Source organism: Aulonocara stuartgranti (assembly GCF_965226115.1).
Source record: "Aulonocara stuartgranti genome assembly, chromosome: 23".
Lineage (NCBI taxonomy): Eukaryota > Metazoa > Chordata > Actinopteri > Cichliformes > Cichlidae > Aulonocara > Aulonocara stuartgranti.
The window spans coordinates 25,764,550-25,784,495 of NC_138958.1; the positions used below are offsets into that span (position 1 = coordinate 25,764,550).

The 19,946-nt window shown below is 40.5% G+C and overlaps 1 protein-coding gene across 1 annotated transcript; it reads right to left on the reverse strand.

Annotated features, from left to right (window-relative positions):
- Window positions 1–1,344: 1,344 nt before the first annotated feature.
- cyp27a2 (cytochrome P450 family 27 subfamily A member 2) lies at window positions 1,345–19,754 on the reverse strand. Its single transcript, XM_082525663.1, has 9 exons — window positions 19,441–19,754; window positions 18,646–18,836; window positions 17,618–17,817; window positions 17,331–17,528; window positions 17,075–17,238; window positions 10,497–10,663; window positions 4,662–4,743; window positions 4,351–4,587; window positions 1,345–2,946 (listed from the first exon to the last, which is right to left on the reverse strand). Exons 1-9 carry the CDS (start codon window positions 19,690–19,692, stop codon window positions 2,830–2,832), a joined length of 1,608 nt encoding a protein of 535 aa, XP_082381789.1. The 5' UTR covers window positions 19,693–19,754; the 3' UTR covers window positions 1,345–2,829.
- Window positions 19,755–19,946: the final 192 nt, after the last annotated feature.

The following is a 19,946-nucleotide window of genomic DNA, read 5'->3' on the forward strand; positions in this document are numbered from 1 at the left end:
TGACTGATTTCTGCCTCCAGTCTTATGTACCTGCTGAGATTTCTCCTCCCACATTTAATCAGAAATAAACCCCAATGACCTTCAGTAACACTTGGTCTGTCATCGGTTGGCCAGAACATTGACCACATGATCATACCCCCCCCCCCCCCCCCCCCCCCATTTGTGTCTGTGTGTGTCTTTGTAGCTTTATCTAAACTACACAGAAAAATCTCCCCCACATGTCATAAAACTCAGATCATCTCAAACTGGAATGTTGCCATCACATTTTTCAAGGAAAAAGGTGGTCCAACCTGGTACTAGCAAGGTGTACCTAATAAAGGGGCCAAAGAGTGTAGGTAATTGTTCAATATGTTATGAAAGTTTCTCTCTTATTGTATGTCAGATTCAGTTACTTGTGATATTTGATTGTGCGTACTGTCACTCGTAAAAAAAAAAAAAAAAAAAAAGATAAAATTGCTCTGGAAAAACTCATCTCAAATCTCACTTATCTGTCCTTAGAAAAGAGACTTTGTCCTCCTGTCTCCTTAAATAAAAATCAGACTGTTGTGTGTAATCTCTTTAATATCACATCAGTGCATCGTTCAAACTGGGAAACCTCACAGGACTCACGCAACACTGTGTAGATGTCCCTGATTTTCCTCGTGCATGTACAGTCATGCTTTCTCTTTGTATTCTTTAACAATGGCTTAAAGAGCCAAAACTGATGTTTGGATAGAGACATCTTGTTTTGTTTTGAGTTTATAAACACACTCTCAAATACCAGCGGCATAAACAAAAACATACCTGAATTTAAAAAACAAACAAACACACACAACACAGTGGAGCACTATTACTCATGGATCGGCCTCCCCAGAGCTCGGACCTCAGCATTACTGAAGCAGTGTGGGATCATGTGGACAGAGAACAGAACAAAAGGCAGAAACATCCAAAGAAGAGCTTTGAATGTCCTTCAAGAAGCCTGGAAAACTATTCCTGAAGACGACTTAAAGACATGACAAGAAAGCTGCCTAAGAGAGTTCAGACTGTGGTGAAGAATAAAGGTGGTCACAACAAATATTGACTTTCAAGCTTGTTAGAGTTGTGCAAAACACTGTTTTTTACCTTATGTATCTTATTTTCATGCATGCTTCATGTTTCAGTAGCTGCACCTATTTCACATTTTAATAGGAAGATATAAAGAACTGAGGGGTGACTTAAGACTTTTGCACAATACTGTACACTTACCTACATCTGTTAAGCTACCTGTTAACACAAATATCCAGTGAGTCAAGCCAAAGCCTTGTGATGTCAGAGGTTAAAGGGGAATGGCCAGACTGCAGTGAATGTGAATTAAAAAGTCAAAAATAAAGAAAATACTTGATTTATTTAGAAAAAAACACAAACATTTCATCTTTACTGGGATCACAATCACCACGTCTACATGTGATATTGTAATTGTTCAAAAATTCCTTTTCCTTCAGTAAATTCACACACTCTCTCCAACTTTATTCCTCTGTGTGGTTGATGCTGAGCTTACAGCAAAACAAACAGCGATCGGTGTAAAATATTTTATTAACCTCAACTTTAAATATGTATACAGCCTGCCGTTCCTCCTTATTGTCACAAGGGGGCAGTGTGCACTACCCATCTGCATAAGTATTTTCACACTTCCAACATCTGAGCTTTGAGCCCCACCTGCTCCAGCTTTACATGCACCAAAGAGATTAATAAAAACAGGTATGCAAAGCAAAGTGCTTGGAGTTAGACTGGCATTTTCTAACACACACACACACACACACACACACACACACACACACACACAGTGATATTAGGACTCATAGTTATACAATTACAGTGATTATATAATGCAGAAGGCAAGATTTGGGCATTAGGTTCAATTTTGTGTGAACATCTAAACTCTGCAGAGAAGTCCTTTTTCTCTCTTTCTGGCTTCTCTGAAAGAGGAAGAAAAATATGAAATTACTTCCTGCACAAATATGTTTATGAAAGATAAAACAGCTCTTTTGTGTGTAAATACATGCACAAATAAAATCTTTAAAAACTTTAAAGGGAGAATTTCACTTCACTGGTTCATCATCAAAGACTTCAGAGATTCACTTTAGCCAAAGTCAATGTCAAACTCAAAGTCAGTGTAAAAGTTAATGAAAGTAAATAAAGTAATGTGTTTAAACGGCTTTAACAGCCAGTGTACTCTCAGATCTGACAGTGCAAAGAAGTTATACTTGAGTAGTAACTAAAAACTAATAACATCTGTTTTGCAAATTCTGTTATGGGTTAATAAATTGAGGAGCCACATGCACAAACCTAAAGGAGGTTTAAAAAACAAAAAACATGCCTTTACTTGCTGAAAAATCCAGAACTATACCAGAGGGCTAAAACTAAACAGAATGACAACAACTATGAAATAATAAAGGAAGACCATAACAGACGTTAGCTAAGGAAATATAAAGAAATACATATAAAGATAAATGTGTAGATAAATTATGAGCTTATTTCTTTAAAATGATAAATGTGCCCATTAAATGTGTTCCTAAAGAGAAATCCCTGCATGTGTCAACCTGGCTTGAGGATTTACTCACTACCATCATTGCTGAAATTTGTTAAATGCAGCTGCTGACAGGAATCTGCACCATTAAGGCTCAGATGCGTAACTGCACCACACCCAGACTGGCAAACACCAGAAATGGCCTTAAATTTTTATCTAATTACTCATTTGTACCTCTGTGCAGTTTTAGCCTGTTGCTCAAACTAAAGTTACACTGAGAAAGAAACTTCTGGGAGCACTTTTATTGTGAATGTACGAGCTGCTTGCCATCACTGGCACCATCTTCAGACTCTGGGGAGGAAGCGCAGATTGATGGGCTTAGCGGGAATGAGCAGCGTCCGAGTTTTGGCCTCCACTGTCGGTGCACCATCTTCAGGCTGGATCTCGTAATGCTGCATCAGCTGCAGAGCAATAGCAGGACTGTGTTAAAAAAATTTACCCATAAATCGGCTGCTTCCGATTGTAGCTAAATGTTTGATTACCTAAGTTATTTACTCTGTTGATTTGCAGAACATAACATATATACTAAAAGTGCATTAAACTGCACTTCTCCTTTCTTTATAAATTCACTTTGTAAACAATTGAACCTATTGGGTTAAAACTGTTTTTAACATGAAAACAGAACAACGCTGACCACAGCCACCAAGACTGATGTTTGCATTAAAACGCTAATTAGGCAACCTGGCTTTTGAAAATGTCAAAACACACAAACCACAGGGAGACTCATCTCTGAAAGCAGCCCAAACATTCTTCAGCATATCTGTTTTCATATGCTCATATCTATGACATGACTTGAATACAGATATAACAGGTCATAGTTGTAGAAATTCCAACAAGCTGAGACAGATTATTTAAGATTAGGCAATCTGTCGATGAAAAGAATAATGCCCTAAAGCGCAACAAGGTTGCATCAGTGTGTAGAAAGGAAGGAAGAACTCCCTTTTAAAAGGAAGAAACATCCAGCAGAACCCAGCTCAGGGAGGGGCAGCCATCTGCCGTGACCGTCCGCCGTTTAAATATGAACGAAAAGGTTAAAAATATAAAATCTGTGGCGCTCTAAAGGCGCTGACCTTTAACAGCAGCCTGAAATGCCACTTTAAGCCAGCCGGCTTCTTCAGAAGTATTCAACAGCCTGTACACGTCCTTAGTGATAAAGATGAGACAGAGGAAGTGATACATGTCTCAGTGCATTCAAGTGCTGGAGCGCCAAAAGAAGGAGCTTTTCTATTTTGTTTGGCATTTTTGCAGAAATTCCTTCTTTCTTCTGTTTATTTCCCTCTAAGGACTCGCTAATCATTTTATTACTGTTTTTATTTCCAGTTTATCAGTTTCTTGCTGCTCAGCCAGCATCTGTAGACTGCAGGAAGATAAAGTACTGCAGCTGTCTTCACTTGGAGAGAACATCTAGTGTCATTTTCAGCATTTAGTCCTGGGTTTAAAAATATTTATAAATATTTCAGTTCAATTCAATTCAGATGCTTTATATTGTAAGTTAAAACCTACAATAATACAAAAAAACCCCAGAGAAAAAGCCAACAATCTTTCAAAATTACCTAATACTATCAACAGAAAGTGAAGAAACTACAACAGTGTTCTGGGTTAAAGGGATGTTAACTCAAGTCAAACTAGCTGGGCTGTACTTTCATGCAATGCCAGTTTCTACCACATGGTGCTTTCTATAAGCAGGCGAGGGAGGCTGGAAAAGGGCAATCCTCACAAGGAACGCAGCTGCCCCCCCATGTGCACAGATTGTGCAGAGGGTACAAAAGGTACCCTTAAAAAAGCACTAGCTCTGCATCACTCACCCTGGACAGAGCAAAGTGCATCTCCATCTCTGCCACCCTCTTCCCCACACAGGCTCGCACCCCGACGCCGAACGGGATGAAGCTGTAAGGGTTATGCTGGTAGAAGCCGGGCCTGGCTCTGTCACTGCGGCTATTCGGCGTGTCACTGCGAAACCACCGCTCTGGGAGGAAGTGCTCAGCATTTGTGAACTCGGACTCATCGTGGCAGGCTTCATAATGGCACAGATGGAACTGAGTCTGGAAAAAGACGGCTTATTTTAGAGAGATGCTTAAAGACATACGAGTGTATGTGTGTAACCGTGTCTTCCTACCTTCTTCGGGAACCAGTAGTTATCCAGAATCACCTCGTTCTCCGAAACAAAGCGTCCGTTTCCAGGAACCACTGGATACAGGCTGGTTGAGGAAGAAAGAAACAAATCAGCCTCCAATAAGACATGAGAGATGTTTCCAGCTTTGTAATCGATCGCAGCTGACATGTTGGTTTTTGCGTAAACTGCATCAGAAGACAGAGAAAATACGTGAGGCCAAAAAGGGCAGATGTTTACTGAAAGACGGCTGATTCAGCTCACTTCCAACTAGGTGTTTTCATTCTTGCTCTACTATAGGAGCTTTGCATGACTTTGATTCTTCTGATTGGCTGCCCCTCATGGTTGGGGGTTCTGCTTCTTCTTCTGCTCTTTATTGTTAAATAGAGACAGTCTTAGAAACCATTAACTATTTCAGAATTCACAAAAACCTGGAAGAAACATTCAACTGAGGAAGTTCTTTAGACCATCACGGTGTATTCAGAGCAGTGACAGCATCCCTTTAAAAAAAGAATTCCCCCAGAACCAAACAATCAGTGTTTCTTATGTACAAGAGCTCTAAAAAATGAGACTTGGCAGTTAAATTCTAACATATGTGGTAATTTAAGTGTACTCCACAGACCCTGGACAGACCCTGGACAGACCCTCGGTACACTTTGCTCTGCTATGGAGCGTCATCAAAGTCTAATCAGACTCAAACTCTTTATTTCAGTAAATGAATTAATCAGGAAGTCACTTCCTTGAAATGATCTCTTCTTATTGCTTTCTTTTAACTGAAATAACTTTTTTTATAAAGCACCTTCTAAAGTGCTTTGACCGACAAAAAAAATATAAAATAAATTCAAACAGAAGGCAAGAGAGAAATAAGGAGGAACCAAATGCAAGGAGAGTGGAAAAAATACTGTGTAGACCAGTCTGAATGCATTTACCCTGACCTGAGAGTACAACTGTTTAATGCTAGGGCCAAATGTATTAGTGTTCCAAGGACATAAATATGAAGAACCCACATGAATAACAAATTACAAACAACTCTGACACCAACTGACGATCAGTTCAGGATGTACCCCAGCTCTCACCCCGTGCCAACTTGAATGGGCTCCAACATGCCTGCAACCCTAAAATGGATACGTGTAAGAGGACAGATGGATAAATTATAAGCATCTCAGAGAAAAGCATGGACACAGGAGTCATATGATCCATTTTGTTTGTAACAGTTAGAAGTGTAGGAGCTGTAAATAGAAAGTGTGGAAGTGGAAAACTATTCTCATAATCACATGCAGTCCAGCATTACTGCTTCCACTGGGACTTGTTTCCACAGAAGAGGGGCCTGAAAGCTGAAGGCTCTGCCTCCCATTCTACTTTTAAATGCTCTATAAACCACAAGTGAATATTAAAATATTAATAGTAACAACAACAATATTGATACCTTTTGCTTGTGACCATAGGTGAGAGTGAAAATGGAGATATACTCAGCTCTTTCTGCTGCACTCTATTATTGAATTTTCTACAGTCGTCAGACTTTTTTCTTCCTCTTACAACGTTGTCACTGCTTTCTCCATACATGGCACAATACGTGGAGGTACATGGTTCATTATATAGCCTTTTATCAGGTACCAGAATGTATGATCATTTTACTCTTTTACTCACTTATAAAATTTTAAATAATACGGCACCTAGCTGTTTAATAGGACTTCTCCATTTGTATAACCCCCCCCCCAAAAAAAGCACTAAGATCTTCTAACCAGATGCTCTCAATGCAGCCCAGGTCTAGGCTTAAAACCAGAGGCGCTCGTGCCTTTGCCATCGCAGCACCTAGAGTATGGAACAATCTCCCTATTACCATTCACACTTCCGAGTCTATTCAGTCTTTTAAATCTTGCTTAAAGACTCACCTTTTTACTTTGGCTTTGACTTAAGTTAGTTGACTAAATTTTGGCTGGTTTCTATAGGTTGTTTTGTGTTGCTGTTGGTAAATTATTTTCTTCGCTCCTAATTTGTGAAGCACTTTGATCGACATTGTTGTTTTTAAACATGCTATATAAATAAATTTTGATAAATGCGGGTGGAGTAATCTGCAGATGATATGCAAATTGCATGGAGGTTGCACAATATGGAACGCCAGGACTGCCATAATGAATTAACTACACCATTAAATAATTAATTAAATGTGTCGTAAATATTTATTTTATTAATTATTTTCAATTGTAATTAATTATTGCCACATTTAATTATTTAATAGTGTATTTAATTAATTCATTACGGCAGTCCTAGCATTCCATTGACTGATAACATAAGCACAGTTTTAAGAAGAAAATAGGCCAGTACACGTTTCATAAATCTGACGATAATTTAGTGTAGGAACTAATTTTTTCCACAGGGTGAGAACAGACGAGACCAAAGTAGAGACATTTGGCCAAAATGCACAAAACCTAACACAGCATATCAGCACAAAACACCTCACACGAGCTGTCAGCACGATGGTGGAGGGGTGATGATTTAGGTTTGTTTTACAGTAAATGAGTCAACCATGAAGTCCTCTGTATACCAAAATATTCTAGAGTCAAACCTGAGGAAATCTGTCTGACACTTCAAGCTTGGCTGAAACTGGGTCACGCAACAGGACAATGATCCCAAGCACAGCAGTGGTCCTGTCAAACTCCAGACCCGAATCTGACTGATGCTGTTGACCTTAAGAGAACTGTGCATAAGCAAATGACCTCAAATCTCAATGAACTAAAGAAGACTGGGCCTCCACAACGATGTGAGAGACTGATAAAGTCATAAAGAAAACCATTAATGCAAGTTATTGCTCCTAAAAGCTACTGAATGATGGCAGGTACTTCGCTTTCCACATGGCTGCACAGAGTCCTGTGAAAACATTGCGTATGCATGGAGGTATTGTGTTACAGATGGGAGAACTGGATGGGTCAGAGCAGACTACTGGAACAGTTTGTCCTTTACAGATAAAACCAGCTTTAATTTACCGATGGTTCTCACTGAGCCTGTCCTTCATAACACTACCAATCTGGCTGGAACAGCTTAACTATAAACACAGAAAATAAAGAAAACACCACCACCACCACACAACTGCTTTTAAACTAGAAGGGCAGTCAGACTGAGCTCCACCGAGGCCAAAAAAAACTGTATGCAACTAAGTACACAGGTAGCTTTCCGGGCAGATTTGGACTCGTTTTTTTCTGAACGCTCGAGCCACGACTGCTTCTCCACAGAGCAGTTCATCAAGTGTGGAACATGAAGTTGTTGGGGATGGGTCACAAGAGGTCATTCGCAATAAATCAATTAGTACAAGACCTTCAAAGTGCAAAAACACTGAAATATGTAACTTTAACCTTGTGAACCTTTACCCCTCCTAGTGATACAGGCTGAATCAAATCACCGCCCCTGTGGGATAAAACCTGTTGGGATGGGTGCAAAATGCAAATAATCCCGAAGGATTTTTTGACTCTGGCATTGTCACTGTCATGATTGATTTAAATTTTTAAAAAAGGAAAGAAATAATGACACAGGTATGTGGCTTAAGAATTGCTTACTTAGTATTATTCTTCATTTTCTGACCCATGTTTGACCCTGAACTCACTGTTAGTTAGAAAGAACTTAATCCACTGATTGAGAATAAAGTTCAACTTAAGGACAAAGTTAATCAGTGAAAACTCAAAAGAAAAGCTTCATTTTCCTGTTGTGTCATGATCAGAGTCGCCAGTAAATGTTTGAGGTCACAGTTTGACCAAATCGTGTTGAAAATGCACCCTTACTCCACCACAGATTACTATTACTGCCACAGAGGATGTGAGGATTTCTCAGGAACTCGAGCACACATTTTCTTGTAATATGCTACCAGAGGTGGACTTGGTCCAAGTTAGAAGTGACTGGAGAAACTGGATCCGTCACCAGGGGTTTGTGGCAGAAGTCTTGCAAGGCAGAACAGAATTAAATGTGCTGTGTCGTGGCTCAAGAGTTAGGAGTTCGCCTTGTAATCAGAAGGTTGCCGGTTCGAGCCCCGGCTTGGACAGTCTCGGTTGTTGTGTCCTTGGGCAAGACACTTCACCCGTTGCCTACTGGTGGTGGTCAGAGGGCCCGGTGGCACCAGTGTCCGGCAGCCTCGCCTCTGTCAGTGCGCCCCAGGGTGGCTGTGGCTACACTGTAGCTGCCATCACCAGTGTGTGAATGTGTGTGTGAATGGGTGGATGACTGGACGTGTAAAGCGCTTTGGGGTCCTTAGGGACTAGTAAAGCACTATACAAATACAGGCCATCTTTAAAAGTACATACCAAAATGTATTTATTTATTTTTTAAGGATGGTATTGCCTTTAATTGCTCAAGAAAATGCCACCAGTATTCTGAGTTTGGCATGGAGGGAGTTTTCAGCCTTGGCAGAGGTGTATTTTGCTCTTATTCTTACTGTGATGTGATTTGCTGACTGAGGGTCTTTGAGAGGTGTCTGTCACAGAGACGACAGAGACGCGGGAACACAGCAAACGCCATCAGTAATCCTCGAGATTGTTACGTTTTTTTTCCTTCATAAAAACACACCTCTCTGAAATGTAGTCATCTAAGGTGTGTGGCAGTGTGAGAACAACACAGCAATTTTTGAGTTTCAAAGGTGATGACACACACTGAGCAAACCATTTTGTACACAAGCAGCCACTTGAATATTTGCAAATACCACACAGGTTTCCATTCTGCACCCACAGAAGCAGGAAACCGTCCAAAACAACATATTCAGCATGAGAACTTCCTGTGTGTGCTTCATTTAATCAGATTTTCAAAGAAAGCCAGCATGCATATGTAGCTGAAGGTTTTCACAGACTTGAACTTTTACCTCTAAATATCCTGACGCTTTTAAACTGTGGAATTGAGGCATAGGGCTGCAAAAGCACGATTTTATTAAGACTAAAACTTGATTTAACCACATGTTGCTTTTAATGCAGCTCTGACTTGTCTAAGTAAGTGATCTTAAAACAGTTTGACATTGCTGGGTTGGGCCGTTCTCATAAAATACTCTATCAAAGTCCTGAGCCAACCCTCATTTCTCTATAATTTGCTTCCAAAGGGCTTTTAAAGTGCTGGAAAGCATCGGATTAAGAACAGCTTTATTTTCAAGCATGTGAATGATCCCAAACACACTGCCAATGCAGTAAAATCATACCTGGATAGAAAAACAAACAGTGGAACACCATCAGTCATGGATCGGCCTCCCCAGAGCTCGGACGTCAACATTATTAAAGCAGTGTGGGATCATGTTGACAGAGAACAGAACAAAAGGCAGAAACATCCAAAGAAGAGCTTTGAATGTCCTTCAAGAAGCCTGCAGAACTATTCCTTCTATCATGTCCAAATTCAACTCTGCTGTCTAGCAGAAGGTTTCAGAGCACTTTATCATTCTGTTGGCAACCTTCATGAAGTTGCCAGTTCAGTCTTCCAGCAGGATTTAGCACCTGTGTGTGAAAACCTACATGAGGAGCTTTGGCACTCACTGGAATTTCTCATCCGAGAAGTAAACGAGAGGCATCCAAAAAAATCCCAGCTTTCACAAAATCTTGTTACTGCTTGTCTCAAGCTCAAACTGTTCCCTGTCACGAATGACTTCACATCACTAACTTGTGTAGTTTGGATGAGTGGACAGCAAAGTTTTGAAAAGATTCAGTGCAAAACACCAACTTGATGATTTCCAGCATGCAGATGCAAAATACATCACGTGTTTGTAGATCATTTATGAATTTCAGACTTGTTTTTAAAACCATCAGGTCTTCGGTTAAAATGCTTACGGTTAAGAAAAACGTGACTCCTTTGAGAGACAGACGCAAATAGCTGTCAGCTCACCGTAATGTCTCCTTTATGACGGCCTTCAGGAAGGGCATCCTGCTCAGGTCATCCATGGTTGGCTCCCGCTTGTCTGGGCAAACCGAATTCACCTCGCTGTAAAGTCGATCCTGAGCCCTGCTGTCTCTCGCTAAGTGATACAAAGCCCACGACAAGGTGTTGGACGTCTGGAGTCAGGTGGGAGAAAAATGGAAGAGGTTGAGTAGATACGTAGGTAAAAATTAGAGGTAAAAACATCACAAAAAACTTAAAACGACTATTACCGTGCAAGTTATTGATGTACATCAATGCTTACAATACAAAAAACACTATAGTGTCTCTTTGTGATGTTTACTCAGCATTTGCAGGGATCATTTTTCTTTCCCATCCTGCTAAAATAATTCCTTTTGACTCTGTGTGCACCTCCTTCACACTCCTGAGCTCAGCAGCTGGGTGGCACAAACTATCTGAACTGAACTAAAAAGAAAACTCCAGTCTAAACACACAGCATGAGGTTAGCTTCTAATACCCGAAAGTGTAAACAGGGAGGCATTATGAGAAACTACTGCACTATAAGACCTGAAATCTGTGAATGTTTGTGTAGGTTCTCAGTTCACAGTAGTCTTAAGGGCCTGAAATATACACAGGAGAAACCAAAAAACCAAACCACATACCCACGGCACAACACAGCACGAGACTTGGCCATACATCTGCACTTACAGGAGAAAGGATATTCCGGTCTTCAGATCCCTTCTCAGGCGATTTAAACGCCACTCATGCCTTAACCCGTGTAACCTAATAGCTCACATAATGACGGGATAGGGCAATTTTCACAGAGGATCCACACCTTGACCCCTGTGATGGTAATGTCCCATGTCATGGACCACACCTTGGCTCATGTGACCCAAAGTAACTCTCTTGACTTGAAGGCTCAACTCTCAGTACCACCTACATTAAATTACTCTCCATAAGATTTTATTACCCTCTTAGGTGAGGGGTGAAACATTTGTGTTCTGAGAAAGGACACGCAGAGGCTTTTCTGCTATTGGCAGGTTTTCTTATGGCCTGATCTCTTTAGAAATGTTACTAAAACAATGAATAAGCTCACTATAAATGTAATATTCTAACATCCTTGTATTGAGACTCTCCCCTCTATGCACTGCTTTGCATTAGCTTCAGTTCAATAAACATCTGCTCTGTTACATTCAAATAATAGTATACTTTAAATATTTCTGGCTTGCCTTTGTTACATTCACATACATGCTGGGTCAGACTACATCTCTCTCAAATTCAACTCAGTATGACATAAGATTAATGGGATTCAACACGACACTCCCCAATAATCATTGTCTGGCACATTCATACACCCTAAAGGCACGTCCTTGCAACACACACTCACACACCCCAATAAACAGGCTCCCTCCCTTATCATTGTTGTTACCATTGTAGACACTATACTGAAGCCAACTCAAACTCAACTCAAAGGACTTTTTGGCCTCTATTGGTACACTCCTGAATAAGTCTGAAGTTGGAATTGCCAAATTCCCAGTAATCATTTGAATCAGCAGTCTGCTCAACTCCGATTTCCCACTCACAAAGTTGGACCACCCAAGAAACTGCATTCTAAAAAGTACTCATGTTTTGGGGGGCTCTTTAGCCTTTACTTCACTAGAACGGTGAAGATAAGAAAGAAGTGCAAACAGAGAAAGGCACACAGTAAAAACCAGAAAAACAATTATTTCTAGTCTTCTGGAATTTTCTTTCCCATCTGTGAGCACACACAATCAATGTTTCAGGAACAGACACATCTTATCTGAAAACCCAAAGTCACTATCTCCTCACCACATTTTCATCTCGTTCACCATCCCTTTTATCTTAAAAAGAAGATGGCTTGATTGAAAGCTATCTTCTTCACTTGATTTAAAAATAGAAAAGACTATTTTAAAGGATGAATCATGAAATTTGCTGTATGTGAAAAGGAAACTTCTTAAAATAATGGACCCTATCTTCCTTCCTTTTAAGTTAACCTTAAGCCTGTTACTTTTCCTCTATCACGAGCACAGCGTACAAATACTGACTAAACATTGTGAGCTTTATCTTTGCCCACCTTGGATAACCAAGATGTCCAGATTACGCAAACTTCCAACTTGTAGCTTGTGGCAAAGGATGGGGACAAGCCTGAACCTCACCAGGGAATGCCGCCAAACGGGCTCTGTGACAGCTTGCTGTACGTGCCGTACCAGATGTGATCCCTACTGGGCTTGTGTTTGTGTTGAATACCAGAGGTTTTGATTCCCTCAGGCAAAACTGAAGCAATTTTGCTGTAAGTAATGTGTGTTCGCTTCTCACATAAAAACATTGCTGGGTAAAACAAAAACAAATCACTGCTGCTGGTTTTCTCACCGTTAAATCTAACTGACTGATTGCAGTCAGTCCAGGCCGCCGGTTTCTGTCGACCCGTGTCAAGAGGACACAGAGATGGAAATCTAGTGTTTTTGCTATTGTGAATCAAAGCTTACATGGTTGTGGTGAAGGTGGAGGTTGAGTGAGAGGCTGAAAAGCTTGAGTCAGACTGAAGTCAAGACAAACAAGTCCACACCTTGAATTTTGTGTGCTAAATGAGCTATGGCAGTCTTTTAGGTTCTCTACATGAGCAACACAGAGCTTATCTGTAACTTCTTTGTTGTTCGTTGCACATAAGATGCCAACATGTTTGGAAAAGGTTTGTTTATTTTGCAATGTAACGTAATATGGATGAATAACCGCTTTCCTCACTCAACTGCCTAGAGACAGTTTAACAATGAGTCCACACAGGAAAATAAAATAAAGGTTCAGCTAGCAGATTCAGTGTCGAATAAGGCACAAATAATTGTGTTGCTGAGGTTTGTAGGTCACATGTCGCAGACCCTGTTTCTTAAAGAGTTTGCACACTGGCAACAAACACCTCTTAGAGCTAATGATGTTAAAAGTGGTCAGTAACATGATCTTTTAAAAAAGGAGAATCAGAGGGGCCGAGTCATTTTAGAAGTAAAGGTAGGAAGAGGATTATCACTCTAAGAAACCTTCCACAGCATAAGAGTGTTAAAAAAGGATGGAATTTATCATCTAAGTCCATAATCTTATTAAAAAATGAATAAAATCCAGACACATTTGTTTATTAATAATAATAATAACTTAAGGTTTGTACTGGACAAGATGAGCTTTGAATATCTTTGTCATCATTGCCTGTCAAGGAGTAAAATTCCAGTCTTCTAGAATACAGCCTTGGGGGGGGGGGGGTCGCAATTAGGAGATCTATTTCATTACTTTGAGCTTGAGTAAATTAGATAACATCCTTGTTTAAATTTCAGACAGCTGACAAGTGACTATGGAGTGTGATAGGTTTGGTACTGATAAAGTTTAGGGTCATCAGCATAGGAACAGAAACAGAGACCACGGTGACAAATGATCTAGCCAAAGGGGATCATGTAAATGAAGAGAAATGGTCCAAGCACAGAACCTTGAGGCACACCTTGGTTAACCAGGGCAGCGGCAGAGCAAGGGCCTTCCATTGTGTTTGGTGAGCCAGTATGAACCTTCCAGATCCCTCAGGTCATCTGGATCCGGTTTTTTCTCAGTTCCCAGAGTCAGAACCAGACACGGAGAAGCTGCATTCAGCTTTTATGCTCCTTATATCTGGAACAAACTCCCAGAAAGCCTCAGATCAGCTGAAACACTCAGTTTATTTAAATCCAGGTTGAAGACTCACCTGTTCTCAGCTGCATTTGAATAAAACACCAAATCCACACTTTTAAGCTTAAATTTCAAAACTTACATTTAACTACTGATTTTATCTACTGTTCTGATTTTATCTGTTTTGATTTTATATACTGTTTTGTTTGTTTGTTTGTTAATTAGTTAGTTTGTTTGTTTGCTTGTTTTAATCAATTTTAAATCATGCTTTTTATTTGTTTTTGTTTCTAATGTCTCTGTAAAGCACTTTGAATCACCTTGTTGTTGAATTGTGCTATACAAATAAACTTGCCTTGCCTAGTAGCAGAGGTCAGGGGCACCTGAAGGATGAGGTAGATCAAGGGGGTGAAGTAGCCAGTCCAGCAGTCTGGAATGGCTTTGCTGATGACAAATGAGGGAAGAGTAATAATAAGTCTTGGCCTGAGAGAGAGAGAGTTTCTTTACAGGACCTCACATGATGTCTATAAGGCTATAGATCCTCTAAAATCAGCAGGAGGTGGTCTTTAGGGCACGGACGTCCATAGTGAACCATAGGCCACAGCAGGTAAAAGAGACTGTTTTGAGCGGGTCAAGGGAGTTGAGGCTGCTGGATATGCTGTTATAAAGTTGGACTACTCAGCTCAACTAGACCACTCAGTTTTTAGGGTTTTCCATTAGATAGTAGTACTTGGTACCAGGTGCTTTTTTAGGACTTCCAAGTCAGTTGAGTTGAGCCAGAAATGTGACATCAAAAGACTGCATGCCACTGATTGGTGGGGGAGTGAAGTCACTGGATGAGTCATGAGAATAAATCCTTCACAAGAAGCAAATTCACCATATTTAAACCCGGCAACAGGGAAATGGCTGCAAACACACAAGTCCACTGTTTCTGTCAATAATTGTATTTCAGATAAGTGGTGCTTTATTGTTGAGTTACCGGGCATTCAACAGCATGCACTGCTGATGTTGGGACAGGTCTAGAGGGAGTGGTGCTGTCAGTACAAGCCAGTGGTCTTGGATTGCTCAGAGCACTACCAGAGGGATACTCTGTGAAAAAATTACGTATTTGCAATCAACGAATCTGGTTAAAAAGTAAAACGCATTTCATGGATGAGATCCAATAAACCAAACTGCATTTTCATGACTGTCAAACTGATATTTAGAACTTTTATGCTTTTTGGAGTCTTTTTTCATTTACAGAGTGCAAAATCTTGGGAGGATAATATTTAAATGAATCACATAAATGTTTTTGGCACAATTTGCTGCAAACTGTACTAAGTCTAAGCCTGAAAAACATGTCCCATGTGTCTGTGTCTGTGATGACTGTCATTAAGAGTGTTTATTTTAGAACTGGAAGGTGAGACATTATGAGATTGGGTGTGCAAGAGCAGATGGCTTAAAACTGAGCACGGTGTCGAAACTTTGCTTCCATCCTCTGACTCTTCAGAGTCCTCACCCTGCATGTTTAGAGAACGTCCCACACATTCTGGCCTTTACTTATACTGGTGTCTTGATTAAGCTTACCCAAGGTCCATACCAAGCATTGGAGGGAAAAGGGGGGCCAGTATGTGGTTATTTTTGTGCCACTATTCTGAGCGCATGTAAAAAAAAATTGCAGGTGCAAGTATTGTATTTTGAGGAGAAATTTATTTTGAGCAAAGAAAAGCTAAATTTGAGTGAACAAAATTCATTGCTGTGTGCAAAAAATGTATTTCAGTGTTTGCTATTATCCACACACACACACACACACACACACACACACACACACACACACACACACACACACACACACTAGCAGCCCTTCTCGCTCAGTTTTTGCACTTGCGCTCGCAATGTGTTGCTCGCGCTCTCAACATTTCTGCCCGTGCGCGTTCAACTCTTTCTGTACACAGTTATATTTGTGCCACAAAACCGGCCAATCACAGACTTGGATGCAAAAAAATCTGATTGGCTGTTCTGGTCTCCAATCAGCTCGAAATGACGAAATGCAATATCCCAGAATCCATTTCGTCCAAAACTCAAACGAGGCAGTGGCGGAGGAACACAGAGTGGCGGAGTTTGAAATATTTCTCTTTCTGGGTCACAAAATAAACTTTTAAGATATTTTCATGCGAGAATGTAGCTGTGTAAACTTCTAATATCTGCTCGATTCATCAAGACATCACATATTTGCAAAAGTGCTCTAACGTTTTCAGAGGTGTGTGTGTGTGTGTGTGTGTGTGTGTGTGTGTGTGTGTGGATAATAGCAAACACTGAAATACATTTTTTGCACGCAGCAATGAATTTTGTTCACTCAAATTTAGCTTTTCTTCGCTCAAAATAAATTTCTTCTTAAAATGCGACACTTGCACCTGCAATTTTTTTTTTGCATGCGTTCAGAATAGTGGCACAAAAATAACGCCATAGGGCCAGCACAAGTCATGTAAGATAGTCATTTCAGGCAACCAAGTTCATTTTTATAGCAAGCTCATGATCTCTACTCAGAGATTAGTCCACAGTGTAAACTAAATCTCTGGCTTCTCTGGATGAATGAGCTCCACCTGTCTCACTGCTGTCTGCCAGCACCACCACACAGCCCTCATCAATTTCTAACAGAGAAGATCACTCAATCAAAATATATTGATTCTCCATTCGATACCTCTCAAACAAGTTTAATCACGTGCTTATTAATTTATGTTAGCAGACACACACTCCCCAATTCTGCTCATTTTTTGACCCACTAATCTTAAAAGATGTCAGTAACTGCTGGTTTACAGAATAAAAAGGAAAAATAAAAGGCATTTTGGAGCAGCTCAAACTGTGACAGTTAACCAAAATTTTCTTTCTACCAATAGTGAACAAATGGATGAAGAACAGACGCATGATGCTACAGCATTTTGTTTCCTCACCGTGTCGACTCCTCCCAGAATCAGCTCTGTAACGCTTATGTAGACTTCCGCTTTGGTCAGTTTGCCAGAAGACAGCAGGTAGGTCAGGTACATGGCCTCTATAGGCTCACCCCTGCTCACCTGAGCTTCAACTTCAGCCATTCTTCTGTCGATGAGCATCTGAGCTGCCGTGCAAACACATAAAAGATACAAATGAACTTAAAGCAAACCCAAAACAGCAGAAATCTTCCCTTTTGTGTTTTTTTCTGTTACATACCTACTTCATAGAGGTCATCCCAGGCCTGAACAAAGCGTTTCCAGAAGGGGAGGATGTTGCGGGTCCATCGTGGGAAGAGAAGCACCATGTCAGCAAATGTCATCATGTCGTTAAGAGCCTTGATGAAGCGAAGAGTCTCATGGGGAATCTCCTCCTGCAGGCACCCCAGTCTGGTCTCAAACAGGATGGAGGATATACCTGTAAATAAAATATTAATAAATACATAAATAAAAGAGTTGCAAACCCTAACCTACACCCCCTTTAGGATTAGTTGCTGTCCCTCTCACCTTCAAAGCCAAACTTGTAGAGCTCAGCTGCCACGTCCAAAACTGTGGCTTGGTCCTGACTGCGAGCTCGTAAGAGCTCAATGCGTTGCAGCAGATCTCCAGTCACCTGCTGGATGGTGGAGGCATAAACCGATACCTCCTGTAGCTTCAGCATCTTGGGGTTCAGGGCACTGCGGATGCGATACCACTCTGGTCCTGTTCTGTAAAATTAAAAGGGAAAAAACTTAAAAGGACAAGTAACAAAACTCTGAGGAACTCCAGTAGCAGGTTTTGCCAAAATCAAAGGACAATTTATAATTTTTGGCTTTATAAACTCTATGTTATAGTCAGTATCAATCAGCAGAGACGAGAAAGGATAATAACAACAACCAGAAGAAGAACAGGATGCTACCCCCACGACACAGAAAAAAAGTCGATGGATGAAGTTTATTAGAGAATTATGGCTGTTAAAAAAAACTTTTGGCCAGTTTCTGTTTCAGTTTCAGCACTCCTTTACTACTCCGCAGAAGATATTTGTACATTTTCTCTTGCTAAATGTTCTTATATACATACCTGTACTATGAAAGACCCCTGAGGAACGCCAGTATTCTTTTATGAAATCAGATTTTTTTTTTAGCTTAAAGAGATTCTTCACAAGCACCCAATGGATGCCTCCACAATCCACCAGGTTGTTACGTGGGCTTAACTTTACCAATTTTCTTTTCCAAAAATTTAAGAATTACTTATAGCTTATAAGATAAGATAAGCCTTTATTAGTCCCACACATGGGACAGCAGAAAGTGGACAGTGCAAAATTACAGCAGCAAAACTGGAACAGGATAAGGTAATAATAATAAGATACTATATATATAATAGAATGAAATACTATATACAAATACTATGTTGTCAGAGAAAAATGTATATTTGAAATTATCATTTGATTATTATAAGTCAGAGGATCTCCTCTGGGTTCCTTTCTGGGTCCCTGGCTGTTTGTAAGGAATTTCGGACACATGAATAAAAGTTTTTTTGACATCATCTACACTCACTCTACGTGGAGTCCGTAGGCCTGGCCCCTCAGCTCCCTGTACTCCTTCCAGTGGGGCATCTCAATTCGGACTGGGTAGCGGCCTTCCTGCTGGATCACCTGACCAATGAGGTCAGGAGTCGCCACATTGACGATGTCAAAAGGGCCAAACTTGGAGCGCCAGATGGGCCCATACTGACGCTTCTGTAAGCCCTACAAAATTGAATTATTTAAAAGTCTATTTTACAATAACAAAGACAATGAGGACATGAATATCTGTTTAATTACAATCACTAATTTCATTACTTTTTAGATTTTGGTTTTTATTCACACTACTTTTAAATAGATTGATCTAAATAATAATTAATATGATTAACACTTTGAAAAGCTTTTTTAGGAGTTTGGGAAGCTGTTTTCAGATTATACTGTATAATTACTATTCTATAGCTAAAAACTTAATACCAAACCTGTTTAATTTTAGGTCATACATCTAAACTAATTAAAATGTTTAAATGAAACCACTTAAAAGTCATTCTCTCTGTCCCACATTTAGTTCACATTTCATTCTGGCTGGACTTCATACAAAATCGAGCCAATAGAAATAAAAGTGAACAAAAAAGCCAAAATGTTTGTTCAAAAGTTTGAAAGAAAGTAACATCCCTGAATGCGTTTTCTCGAAACACTAGCAGCAGCCGTGGAAACAGTTTTTGTTGTCGGCTGAAGGTCATCTCATACTTGTTCTACTCTTTAGCGCAAATGTACAAACAGTTAAAAAGTTGCTGTTGTTGTTTTAAGCCACTAAATTCTCTTCCAGTACCTGCAGTAAGTGCATCTTTTCCGCGTATCCTTTGACCAACAACCAGTACATACTGGTGGACCGGCTGGGCCCCGGCAAGTCATCAATGCTCTTCAGCCTAACCGCCTCAGTTGCTGTCTGCACGTTCAGGTTTCTTCTGCCCGGGATGGAAGCGAAGGGTGCGGGTCTGAGCACCGGAGCGACCCGAAGCGCTGTCCCGGAGCAGAGCGCTGGGAGGCAGCGGTACCAGGTTGCAGCAGCCCGGAAGCCCATAGTGAAAGCGCTGTGTGAAAGAGTCGATTGTGTGTGTGCAACAGAGCATGTGCGTATTTATATGCTTGGAGCGTAGTTTGATTACAAACCTTTCATTGTACAGATCCACCCCTTCAGGCAATGCAGGTCAGGTTTCATGAACCATGGCTGTGACGCCTGTGGGGTTCACATGTCACAACGTTTTTCATCAACACAACTTATCAGAGCCTCTGGCATTAAAGAAATAACACATACCCAAGAAAATGATGAACTTG

Excerpts from the sequence above, each read along its gene's own strand:
- cyp27a2 (XM_082525663.1), bottom strand. The coding sequence starts at position 19,692 with ATGGGCTTCCGGGCTGCTGCAACCTGGTACCGCTGCCTCCCAGCGCTC. Across the intron at positions 4,744-10,496 it reads GTCATAAAGGAGACATTACG|CCTGTATCCAGTGGTTCCTG; the intron begins GTGAGCTGACAG and ends TTCCTCAACCAG. Across the intron at positions 2,947-4,350 it reads TGCACTTTGCTCTGTCCAGG|CTGATGCAGCATTACGAGAT; the intron begins GTGAGTGATGCA and ends ATTGCTCTGCAG.